This window comes from Sinohyriopsis cumingii, chromosome 1 (genome assembly GCF_028554795.1).
Source record: "Sinohyriopsis cumingii isolate HCF-2022 chromosome 1, ASM2855479v2, whole genome shotgun sequence".
NCBI lineage: Eukaryota > Metazoa > Mollusca > Bivalvia > Unionida > Unionidae > Sinohyriopsis > Sinohyriopsis cumingii.
Window position 1 is genome coordinate 124,406,708 of NC_142961.1, and position 13,676 is coordinate 124,420,383.

Consider the following 13,676-nt stretch of genomic DNA (forward strand, 5'->3'; position numbering starts at 1 on the left):
GCTACAGTATACTCAGTATCCGCGTTAGTCGCATCCACTGGAGTAATATTATCGGCGCTAAGGCCAGTAACAACTGCAATCGCAGTAACAATATGCGTTTCATCATCAGTGTTTTTAATATCATCGCGAAAAAGATATCCACGTGCACAATGAGCAATTAGAACTAAGCGTATTCATGTTGGGATGTCAACAGATCACGCAAACATAGCAAGATAGTGCCCGATAACTAGAGTAATGACACGAAGTAAGGTCGTTTTTTAAGTATTATGGTCATTCTGTCCTCACCATCCTTGACATCAGCCATAGTGTCCAGTGGTAAAATAAACCAGATCTGCCAGAAGACAAAAGGCGAGGTTTTTCTAATTAGAACCTTGAATAGAACACATATGAATCTTATCTGATTTGTAACAAGTGTGGATTTTTCGAAAGGAAATAATGAAGTACGAACTCACCGCGGTAAGTTTTTCATTTTTTCTAATAATTTTGTTTATATATATTTGAAAATGTCGCAATCCTTATGTTACGGCAAAACGAGGAAACTGGAGAACATAGTGTAAGAAAATTCATAACTTTATTAATGATAATTTCGACACAAAGAATAAGGCATCCATGGTGTTCAGGAATATTGGTTTTCTCGTAATCACAATTTAGTGTCGGTAATAGTATATTAGACGAGCTATGAACATAAAAAAGAAACCAAAAAGAATGAGAAAGAAAAAAATGAAATATAAATTGATTTTAATTATATTTATACATCGTCTACCAAACATTCTTACCACTTTTACCACGAAATATCAACAGCTCAGAGTTTCCTGAGGAAGCACTTGAGGTAGAGGAAACCGAAAGACACCTTTATGAATCAACGAACTTAAATAGATCACTACATAGTATTTCGTGTACCTACTCAGGGATCGAGCCCAGACTGTTGGAATGCTAAGTGATTGGATAACCGGTACTCTATCCAGACACATGTACGTTTATACCTTCACGCACATCTACGATTGCATTCCCTTCACAACCCAAGGTTACTAATTTATTTATCTGAAAGAAGGAAAGGTCGATATTCATTAACTTCCGGTTCATTGAAGCAGTATTATCAAAATATAATGTAGGGAAAGTGTTCTTTCATTTGTTTATGTGAACTAAGTTATAAATCTTTGAGCTGCATATTAGTTTTCATTTGATAATAAGGGTAGCGTTTAAAATAGATTCTCTTATGAAAACGAAGTTGCAGCCCTTCTCCCGAGGACACAATGACCTCTCATTTTCTTAACTATCCCGACAAACAGTGGTAATGTGCCCCACAAAAGGATTCCCTTTTTACGAATCATTAAATCATATATTTTGCTAAGAAAAATACTTTGAAACAAACTTCAAACTTTAAGCAAAAGACAATGAGCAAACAGCATTTCAGGAATGAAGAAAGTACAGACAAACAGGAGGACAGACAGATACAGACACAGTTTTTAAAGAAAGACAATGAAACACGCGCTGCAGCTGCCATAGACCTACCATTCCCAAACTACTTGGGAGAAAGCAAAAACATCATTGACGATCATTTTATATACACTGACTGACTAAACATAAGCAGAAAAATCTAAATAAAGTTAGACCAGGTAACTGTTTTATTTTGTTTGTTTTCAAGAAAATATATCATAGGGGTTGATTCCAGACGTGAAGCCAAACTATTTCCTGTGGAAACTCCTTACATATATGATCAAACTACATGTATCTTGGGTTACTTTATTTACATTTTTGCGTTAACGTATCTTTTTAGACTTTGCACAATTAACTATAAATGACTCGTTGAGTTAGGACGTCACATAAAACAAAATTTAAATACTTGTCGATTGCATTAGGCCGATTAGGGTGTATCTTGGAACTCACTCTAGCGGCCTTGTCCGTCGCTAGATGGCGTTAGTGTACTTTAGAATTTCCAGACTAGTTCACTTTCTCTGATGCACTTGCCTAAAAGTGAAATTTTTAAACGGAAAAAAGGTGCTAGTACAGATATGTCAGCTATACGAATAAACGTGTGAGCAGGCCATCACCTTCTCCACAGCAGGTTTGTGTCCCCAATGCAGTTTTTGTAAATTAGAGACTAAGATCGATTAGAAAAGTATTCCAAAAGAAAAAGTAGAAATTACGACCTTTCTCATTGATCCCAGCGGATGAATGTTCTATCTGCAAAGAAATAAACTTTTGATCAGTGGAGTCAAAAGGGTTGGTATCACCCAGTGCGGTAACTCGTGGTGTCACCTCCATAGACCTCCTTCCTGCACAAAAATTCGAAATCTTATTGAGTCATGTGCGGTAACTCATCGAGTCACCCCCCATGGACCCCCTTCCTGCACAAAAACTCAAAACTTTTAAAGCCAGTCATTTTGGTGTCACCCCCTCTGATGGTGTCACCCGGTGCGGTCTGCACACACACACAAACCCGCATCCCCCGTAGTGACATCACTGCTGTTAATGATGATTGCTTGCTTATTTTTCAGATCGGAAAATATGAAAACGTAGCAATTCACGGATCATCTTCCTATGTAAGTATGTATACGTCTGTGCGTGTGTGTGTGTAACCTCTGTGTAACCTATAGCTTCTCTCGAAATTATTCATAAATCTAACATATTCCGTTGAAGGTTCTCTACCATTTTTTTTATTCATATGTAACTAATATCATTAAACTATTTTCTGAAGTACTGCATTATTTTGCGAATATCATTAAAAAGTAGTGCAAGGTCATTTGCCAAATTATGCAATAGTCAAAAGAGACACCTTCTCGAGAAATTACACGCAGTTCTCAAGAAGCAACCGATAGGAGACGGAAGTGCGATTCCATTTTCTTTTAAATTATTATTTTTGTTCTCTCTCTCTCTCTCTCTCTCTCTCTCTCTCTCTCTCTCTCAGTTCCGTTGTATTCAGCCCTTTGTATCATTGTTACTACTACTGTGGCATTCAGCAAATAAAAGCTAACTCAGTGAGTAATATGCCAGAAAATACCAGAAGAAAAAAAAACGTTTATACAATAAATCTCGATGCAGAAATTATATTTAAGCTTTCTCCTAAATAAACTTATCTCTTCGGTCAACAAATGAGAATGAATTTCTTCGTTATCTATTTAATAACACTTTTAAATCTGCATGGGTCTTTGCGTTAGCTGACACTTCTTGGATTCAACCCGGTACGTTCACGTTTTACCAAGACTTTAATAATATTATCCAATGAGATCACTCTACACTCTAATCCTAGAAAAGATATTTATATCAGACATGCCTAGAACCTCAAGAACGAAGCCAGTCCTTGGTATAAAACACAACAAAACAATAAATCATGTCAGCTCAGTTTGATCTGGTGTCGACGAGTTCGAACAAACCATTTACGACCGTGGATCAAATTTACATCTACATATGCCCATTTTGACAATTTTCTGGGACAACAGTAAATGGTGTTAAATAAGTTCCCACTTAACAAAAAATAAAAACATAGCTTTCTGTTATTATCATTATTATTATTATTATTATTAGTACTAGTAGTAGTAGTGGTAGTAGTAGTAGTAGTAGAAGTAGAGCTTTGGTGGCCTAAGTAGATAGAACGTCCGCCTCTGATGCAAGAGACAGTGGGTTCGAACCAAAGCCGAGTCATTCCAAAGACTTTTAAAATTGGTACTAACAGCTGCCTCGCTTGGCGCTCAGCCTTAAGAGGTTAGTGTAAGGACTGGTTGCCTTGGTGTCAGGATAATGTGACTAGGCGGGACATCATGCTACGTGAGTAGTTAATGGGGATCTTATAGGGTCTATGGGATTTATCATTACAGACCCCCTTGGGAACATATAGGGTCTATGTAAATTTAACATGGAGAAAAATCGTGGGAACATATAGGGTCTATGGGAATTAACATGGCCAAAAACCCTGGGACAATATAGGGTCTATGTAAATTTAACATGGAGAAAAATCGTGGGAACATATAGGGTCTATGGGAATTAACATGGCCAAAAACCCTGGGACAATATAGGGTCTATGCAAATTTAACATGGTCAAAAAACCCTTGGGACTGTATAGGGTCTATGTAAAATTGAAACAGGGAGGGTCTCTATTTTTTTTTAAAAAAAATAAAATAAAAAAAGGGGTAGGCAATTCAAAGACTATCTCTTTTAGAGAAATATGGCTGGCCCTGAAAAGGGCCTTTGGGTTTTCTTCTTCTTCTTCTTCTAATTTCTTCTTTTCCTCCACCAAGTTCTTATTTTATCTCCTACACTCTTCTTCTCTTTCTTTTTTTTCTTCTCCTCCTCTTCTTTCTTCTTCTCTTCCTCCTCTTCTTTCTTCCTCTTTTCATTTTCTTCTTCTTTTTCAATCTTTTCGTTCCATTTGCGTATTCTTATTCTTTCCTCTTCATCCTCCTTCTCCTCCTTGATCTCTTTCATGACACCACTAATCTTGTCCTTTGCTTTCCTTAAGTTATTAATTTCCATCTTCACACGATGGGGACTATAGGAATAATGGTCTTCAACCAGTCTTAATAGCATCTGTTCCATTATTCCTAAGTTGTCTAAAACGTCTTGCAAGGTTTGAATTTTGTCGATTTGGTTTGACGCCATCTTCTTTTTATTCTTTGCAGAATGGTTTGAACAACGAACACTGTGGGTTATTATAGTGAAAGCGCGGACGTGATGGAAAACATCCCCCTAAAAAACATAAAATCTATCTTACCTAGATCATGACCCAACAACGCGCGAACGTGAAGGAAAACATCCCCACTTTTCTCATTTCATATAATATAACCCAAACTATACTCTCCACATACGCTAAGAAACAATAAAGAAACCCATAATCTACTATTCACACAAACTTACTTTATTAGTTACTAACACAAACACACAATCACATACACTCCCACTATCAATAAAGAGTTAGTGTTTATTTTCACACTACTCTACCTACACACATTGGCAAATCGATCGTTATTTCTTTTCTAGAGTATTGGGTAGCCCTGAAAAGGGCTGTTTTGTTTGGAACTTCATGGACACCTGGTTAATGGTGGCACCTTCCAGGCCTGGCGCCACATACACATCTTATCCCCCAGTTACTTTTTACCTTTTGGGGGGAGAGAGCAGAGACAGGATATGTCGCTTCAGAATCCCAATTTTCGCTCTCTGGGATTTTGAAATTTCTTCTCTCCTTTTCCTCCTCCTCTTCTTTGTTTCTTCTTTCCTCTTTATATCTTCTTTCTTCTTCTTCTTTATATCTTCTCTCCTCCTCTTCTTTGTTTCTTCTTTCCTCCTCTCTTATCCTTCCCTCCTCGACAATGGCTTCCGCGGCCAGTTCATTTAATATGCGCCTGGCATATTCCAGATGCACATGAAGCTCCAACAGTTTCTCAAGTCTCGTGTTCATTTTTTGGTGTTGATCAATCAACAAGGGTAGCTGGACTGCCGAACGAGTTTCAATTTATACTGAAAGCGCGGACGTGAAGGAAAACATCCCCCTAATAACATAAAATTCATCTTACCTAGATCATGACCAAAAAAAACAACAACGCGCGGACCTAAAAGAAACACTCACTCACTTTTTATGCTACCCATCACTATTTTAAAATTTTTTATAAATCACTTCAATAGACTATCCACATACGCAAAGCAATTCAATCTAACTCCAAATATACACCTCAAACACTAAGAAAAGATATCATTTTAATCTACTATCCACACCAACTTACTTGAGCTCTTACAAACACAAACACACCAACACATACACTTTCACTATCAATAAAGAGTTAGTGTTTATTTTCACACTACTCTACCTACACACACATTGGCAAATCGATCGTTACTTCTTTTCTAGAGTATTGGGGTAGCCCTGAAAAGGGCTGTTTTTTTGTTTGCTATGGCATTCTTTTTTAGTTTCTAAGAATGCGATGTCCTCTGAGGATAGACTTTCTGGCGATAGGTCTGCTTCTTCGGAAAGAGAAGAAGAACTCTTTGGTGTCGATACGACAATCGACAAAGCCTCTGTCAGCTTCAGGTTGTTGCTGCTGTTGCTGTTGTTGCTGCTGTTGCTGCTGTCTCTGAAGTCTGTACTTCTCCGTCCATTCTTCTTTTTCCCTGTTCACTTCTTCTCTGAAGAGCTCTTCTATCAGGTCTTCAGTGATTTTTAACATTCTCACATTCTCTATTTCTTCTGGCTTCGGTATCAGACTGTGTCTGACCCTATGCAAATTCACGTAGGCTTCGTTGAGCTTAGCTAGTTTGGAGCACATCTTCTTAGGAGGATGAGTCGACAATGGATGGCTAGACTGGAAACAACCCCGGTTATTATAGTGAAAGCGCGGACGTGAAGGAAAACATCCCCCACACGATTTTCGATTCGCAACGTTCAGTGATTGTCATGAGAGGGATAGTAAGAAATGAAAGAGCATCAATTCAACATTCTTATAGCTAAACAAAAGACAAAAGCATTTTTTCAAAACACAACATTTTTTATTCAAAAATCACTTAACACTAAACAACAACTCTAACATTTTTAACAATAATCCAACACTATAACATCAAACCATATTTTTTCAAATCACTAACATTTTTTTCTCAATCTACTTTAAACAGGGCTGACAACGTTGTGAATGAAATTGTGATTTCCACTGTTGGAAATCATTAGGCCATTGATGGACACTACGTTTCCTAGCTTGAGACAAAAGATAAGCATAATGGTCACAAAACCATCGATCTACTTTCACATCGTTTCTAGCAGAAGAACGAGGATCGAAATGAGTCACTAAATGTTCTAAGGAATAGCCCAGGCTGCGATGATGCAGAAAATACACACAGTACTGTCCACACACCAAGGAATCTGTGCCTTGTAATTTCACATTATTGAATCGGGTGGTTTGAGCATTTCTTCTCATAAAGTCGATGATATCGTCTTCCAAAGGGGGCAATCCGTACGAATCAAAATATTCCACACAGCCTTCTTGAGGAAAGTAGACGGCTACCCAGTGGGTTCCTGGGAGATGACTGTCGTCCGTGTTGATTACGTAAGCTTGATGGTCTTTAGGTTTGCGATGAGGGAGTTCATCTTTAGCACAGACGACAGGATTCCAAGAAGCCGTATACGAACTGTGGTTCAAAAGGTAATAAAGTTCCCAGGTATCCATTGATTTGTGTTTTTTCTTCTTCACAGGTAATAATAAGTCGTCAATTCGATCCTGACTTTTTGCTTGAAAATGTCTGACGAATAAACGGTTATTCGTTCTGTTTCCTCACTCTGATTCAGGAGAGCTTCGATACGATGGATCTCTTGAGTGGTTAATGGTGGACAAGAATGCTCACGCAAGTCTTTATACCACTGGTGCAACACGTCTTTGTTTGAGATGAGACTCCAAGCTTCGTCCAGATACTCGTCCAATTTTTCTTCTTGACTTAACATCAGGCATTTATCGTGTTGAATTTGACTGGGATGATCGTTTTGACATCCATAGCAATTTTTCTTGATCAATTCCGTCATTTTGTCGACCAAGTGTTTGGCAAAACAGGAGACTAAATGGGCTTCTTGTTCTGGCCATCTTGACTTCATCATGACAACTTCTTCGTCTTTGTCTTGGGATCCTTCTTCCACGATCTCCTCACATTCCGTCTCCAAAGTTTCTCCACTTTGTAAAGAGGGATAACAGTCTTCCATGGTTTCTAATAATCTAGAATGACTTCTCTCAAACTGTTGATTTCTATGGTATTATCAAATTCTGCATACAGGATGACGTTCAACGTTACATCATCTTCAGGGGTTCGGTTTCCAAACTGAATTTCCACACGAATCTGGCCGGATTTTATAGGGTGGAAATGTCCCTCGTCGCTGCCTTGGTCTGGAGTGAAATCGAAAGCACACAAAGCATAGCCTCCGTCATAATCGTCGTACGTAATACCGTGACTGGTGTTGGTTCCTAACTGACCCGTGGCTTCGTACAGGGACAAGTACGATCTCAAGTAATTCTTCTTCTCAAAGTCGGGTTCGAAAGGTCGGGTACACAAGGACTTGCCATCACGACTGACTTCGATTTTCTTCACGTTGAAGTGATGAAAGTTGAAAGGATTTTTAGTGAAGGCTCCGTTGAAGGCTTCATTCGAGACCATGCCAATGATCAAACGTTTGGGTAGCTGTCCTTGGAACAGATGATCTTCGATCATGGATTTCTGTCCCCTAGGAATAGTGAAAGTTTTCACTTCCACGCGTCGTATGGGATACTTGGCGGTCGTTCTGCTCAACGTCTGACTGATGTCGTTACCTACTTTAGGTAACACTTCCACACGGCGTACGTAGAGTCTGGCTTCTTTGATTTTGGTTTTGTAATCGGCACTGCCAGCTATTAAATGGAAAGCGGTACTGCTACGATTCAGTCTCAGGCGAACATTCACCCCGTTCAGCAAATATTTTTCTTGCAACCACATGTCCAAATGCAAACGATCCATCAGTTCTAAACTTTGGTTGACTCCCATGATTCTCTTTCTTCGTTCTACAAATCCCTCATTGGTGGTTGTTTTTGATTTGGGGTCAGCTTCAAGATCTGTTTTATCAAATTCGCCCGCTTCGTCAGGTTCCCATAGCACGCAAGCATTGAGATGACTATCCTTGGCATCTATTCCGTACGTCAAGAGATTTTCCAGGTAGGCACGGTAAGGGTAAGTATCCATGCTGCTACTGACTAGTTTGTTATTCAAGTACAAGTCCACTGAGCTGAACAAGGAATGCATGAAATTGTTGACGGGAGCTACTGGCTCAGTGTCTATATCATTTCCATCCTTATCTAGAACTTTGACTTTCAAGTACAAGTAACTGCTATTCAGATCGATGTAATCTTCGGGTTGTCCTTTGATTTCAAACTCGATGGGAGCGGAATCGGCCAATGAGGAGACGGGATGAAATTCCACCCACTGGGATTCTTGCATCGTCATCATGGTGGGGGGCATGGCAAACAGATCCAGTTCCGTCTTGGAACAGGCGCAAGACTCTCGGTGCATCATTTTTTCTGTGTTTCAATAATCGAAAACGTCTAAGTCTCGAACGGTTCTTCTTTTCTTGGCCTTTCTCGCTTGAAGTCTGGTGAAAGGGTGTTTTCTTCGTCGTCTCTTTCTGCCTTGTCCTTGCTGAATGCCTGACTCGGTAGCGTGCAGGGCATTTATAGGTGTGTCTCGTCGGCCTAAAATGTCTTTGCCCGTTTGCAGCAAGACATTTTTGCCTGCCCTCATGAAGGCTTCTTTAGGGTTTTGTTTGTCGATGATGACATTTTGGAGAAATTCTTTGCCTTGCGTCAGTGCCGCATCTTTCAAGGCGTGCAATCCGCGTGTCACCATCGGTTTCAACACCGGGACCACCGAACGAAAGGCCGATTTTAACATATCTCCTAAACCGTGTCCTCGCTGTCGTGCAACCCCTCGGTACACTGGATACATGACTTACTTACGAGTCGTGAGAGAACCGTTTTCGAAAATGGAGTTTCACCGTGACTTTTCCTTTGGTGAATGGAATATTTTGTCCCAAATCTCCTTTTATAGTAATGTTGACCGTGTCCAAATACGACTTGCTGACGGGTAAATAATGAGGATGTACAAATTCGCGGTGGACGTGGTAAGTGTTTCCACCTTCCTCGTCAGTGTTCGTGGTAGAATCCACTTTGAAAGGAATGACACGCAGTAATGGTACAGAGGTGTGTCCCACCACGTTGTACTCCACCACATCGGAGTACACGAACATTAAATTCAGTCCTTGGTTCAGTTCTACCGGTTTTCCAAAAGCTCTGTAAAAATCCATATTACTGTTGATCTTGGGGCTCCAATTGTTTGTGACCATTGTTGAATGTCCACCCAAAATTTCAAACAAACTACCATTGAACCTGAAGGACAATGTGTCCGTATCTGAAAATTTCATCAGTAAGCGACGAGCCACTTTATGGTACTCCAGGGTGACACTTTTTTTGGCTCTGTTCAGGGCTTTGCCAAAGGCGAACTCGAACCTGTCCACAATAGTGTCCACCAAATGTTGGCCACTAAAATAAAACCCTGCTGGAATTTTCAAGGTGTAGATACTGAAGGCTGGTTTGCTGGCTGGTCTTGTGATCCCTGAAAACCCGATGTCAGTCATGGCTTCTTGTAATTGTTGGTTCAGGATTTCGACCTCAAAAAAGTTTTGTTTTTCGGTGATGTTTTGGATTTGTGTAGGGTGAATCATTTCTACTAAAGCCACTTCCCAATGGGCTTCGTGATCTAAGGGGATGGCTTGAGGTAATTTAGCCGTGTAACAGCACAACGTGTTGTGGGGAAACACCTCCATGGAACTGTCACTGGGTAAGGTTAAGTAAAATTGGTTTTGGTGACTCATAATTCCAGAGTTCTGTGGCTGTCCGAGGGGATATTACTGGACGTCAGAGGTGTGTCTCCGCCCAAAATGGGGTTCTGGTTGTGGTTGTTGTTGGAGTGGTGACTGGCACTGGCACTGGACACAACGTTCCCGTTCGAGGAGAATTTCAGGGAGGGATTGGGAAGCAGGTAACCGATGCAACTGCTCAATAAAATGGTCCACAATTGTTTGTCTCCTTGTTGCAAACTCAAATTGGCGATGGCTGCCCCGATGACACAATACACCACGAAGATTTGGCAGAAAAAGACGATTTGCGTTTTAGGCACACGTTCTCCACACCACACCCACAAGGGTTGTTTTTGTAAATCTTGCACAGAAGAACTAGGTGAAGGAGGATTGGTCGACGTAGCTGCGTCTGATGTGTGAAAGGGCATGATGGTCACTTCTTTTTATAGTCGATGACTTGCGAAGCGTCGATCCAAGAATCGAAACTGGGTGGATATCCTTTCCAACGTACTTTGACTTCTTTGACACGTCGTTTACCCACTTTACGGGTTCTGCGTTCGAGAATGCTTTCGATGTCGTACACGTCGTCTTCTTTTTTGGTGACACGTTGTAACTCGGGCAAATAAAACGTTCCTTTGAGCACTTCTCCGTTCATGTCTTCCAATTTATAGACGGCAGGATGACGGCCATGCACTCGTCCAGTGATGCGAAACAATTCGGTCGTCCAGTTAGGTAAGTAACCTTTGTCGAAAGTGCGTTTGGTTTTGCCAATGCGCACCCAATCTCCTACGACCAACTCTCCACTTTTCTTGGGGACAGCCCTCGTCGGGGACGTACCGAACAGGCGCTCAAACACCAGCACTTCGTTGTCGGGAGTCACGTCTTGCGGGGCACGTCCGATGCTTCGATGGTAAGATTGGTTGTACGCTTGCACCAGGTGCGGTAAGATGTCGATGTACTTCAGAGTGCGGTGATGCGTAAAATATTTCCACATGCGTTCTTTCAAAGTGCGTTGAAAACGTTCCACGATGCTGGCTTTGGTTTCGGGATTCTCGGTGGTAAAAAAATGAATGTCACGTTTCTTTAATTCTTTTTGGAAAGCTTGGTTCAGAAATTCGGTACCTTTGTCCGTTTGCCATCGAAGAGGGTGACGACCGCTTTGTTTCAACACTCGTTGCAAGGCTCGCACTAACTCGCTGCTCGATTTGGAAGTCAAGGGCACGACCCAGGCAAATTTGGAAAAGACGTCGATGACACAAAACAGATATTTGTAGCCACGATTGTAGCTGGCCAAATGAGAGACATCGGCTAAATCGGCTTGCCATTGATGATCGATGCCTTCCACTCGGGTGCGACTGCTGGCAAACTTGCGTCGAATGGGTTTGTGCAAAGTGTAGGTAGCTTGTTCTTGTAACCATCGTTGCACTTGAGGTAAACGGAGACTTTTCAGTCGCGTTTTGGCAGCACGATACAATTTTTGAACTCCTGCGTAACCTGCAGGATGCGAGGGATCGTAGTAAATGCTAGCTAAGACTTTTTCCATTTTTTTGTGTTGATTGGTGTCTTAATAAGGCACCCACTCTTGGAAGAGGCTACTCTTTTTCTCTTGGGGTATTTTCTTGGATTGCAAGGCTTTGCGTGTGCGACCGGCAATAGGTGTTGAAGAGGAGGATGTCTGAGCAGGGGATATCGGTTCTTGTTTCACTTCTGTCTTCACTTTCTTTTTCTCTTGTGAGGAAGAAGGGGTGGCCATCATCTTTTTAATCCATCCAATTCTGGAGGTAGGTGGTGTTGTTAACTTGCGTACTTTTTCTGGTGGAGTTTGAAACCCTTCTTCTTCTTCTTCTTTTCCTTTTTCTGTCTTGGTCACGGGTAGTGGTGGAACTGGTACTGGTACTGGTGATGGTGCTGGACTTTTCATCAAGGCCTTAAAATCTTTCAAAGTGGGTAGAGCTGTTTCGTCTAAAGCTTTCTGGTGAAAGAGTTGTAGTCGTTGCAAGAGTTGACCGTACTTTTGCGATTTTTCTGTTTCGGACAAATCTTGGCGATCCATCAAGGATTGCAATTCGTGTTGTAACTGGGACATCTCACTCAAATGGGGATTGGGAGGTAAATGAGGGGTGCGTTGTTCTTGCCACCGATGGTATTCCATCCATCGTTTGTAAGGCACTAAAGCTAATTTTCGTCCTTCCATGAGGTTGTCAGGGGTCGATTCTGAGATCTTGGGACTTCCGAGGGCCTTTTTATCTTGCTCCCACCAGTCCTCCCAACATGGTTCCCAAGACTCCTTTCAGTATGGGGCCTAACAAGAGAGGTAAAATGCCTCCACGTTGGACCAACATCTTCTTTTTTTGACGAATGGGAATTTTCTTTCGAACCATTTGGCGAAGAACGTGACGATGTTTTCCTAAGCATTGTTTCTGGTGTTTGGACAAAGGGATCGTGCCTTTCAAAACGTTCAAACAACATTCGCACACGGTATCGATGACCTCTTTGGAGGCCGTTTGAATGAGTTTTTTTCGTAGGGGTGAAGAAGCTTTGGACAGGACAGATAACATGTCCCCATGTTTAGCTAAACGTGGTGGCAGTCCTTTCCTTTTCTTTCCTTGGGGTTTTCTGGAGGGTGACATTGTTTGCTTGTGGTTCCGGGACATTCACCGAACAGACACTAACGTCGATGACTTAACGCACACCCTTTTATCTTTTTTTTGGGACTATCGCTTTGTCATAAAGGTGACAATGTTTTTCCCAAAATCACCAAGGAATCCTCCCCTTTGTTGACGCCTCTTTTTCTTGGAACGACTGTGTCTTTTCTTAGGGTAATGTCGATGCTTGGCTAAGCGCTTTGTCGGATGACGCGTCTGCCTTTGTCTCTTTCTTTTGTGGCTTCTTGGAGGTGACATCTTTTTTACAAGTTCACTGATACCCCGACTTGGTCACAGGCTCTTTTTATACTGGAACGCGTCGCCACTGATTGTCTTTACGTTTTATCAGTTTGAGGACAGGCATGACACGTCGTGCAGGGGTACGCAACGGACTAAATCGAGCCAGTTCTTGCTTGGACAAATCCAGTAAACTTTGTAACATGCCCGATCTTTCTTGGACTTTGATTTTGGGAGAAGGTACTTTGTGAGCAGCAGCCACTGCCACTAAATTGGAGGGTCCTGCCACTGGGGAAGTTCTTTTGGGGGTCATCAACGGAGATGTTCTTGGTGTGATCAACGTCTCCAAGTACTCTTCAGTTTTGGGTGTCATCAACGGAGAAGTGGATGAACGTGAGGATGCCGGAGACGCAGTCACTGCCGTGGCAGGTCGTGGTTTGCGAGTGTAA

General features: G+C 41.5%; 1 protein-coding gene across 1 annotated transcript in view; it reads left to right on the forward strand.

Annotated features, from left to right (window-relative positions):
- The first annotated feature begins 210 nt into the window (after window positions 1–210).
- The window catches only part of LOC149807809 (uncharacterized), a 243,214-nt gene continuing 229,748 nt past the window's right edge, over window positions 211–13,676 (forward strand). Inside the window, exons 1-2 of the mRNA XM_089960550.1 lie at window positions 211–456; window positions 2,499–2,543. Of these exons, the coding sequence (XP_089816676.1) occupies window positions 436–456; window positions 2,499–2,543 (66 nt within the window). The 5' untranslated portion in view covers window positions 211–435. The remainder of the gene's footprint in view (window positions 457–2,498; window positions 2,544–13,676) is intronic.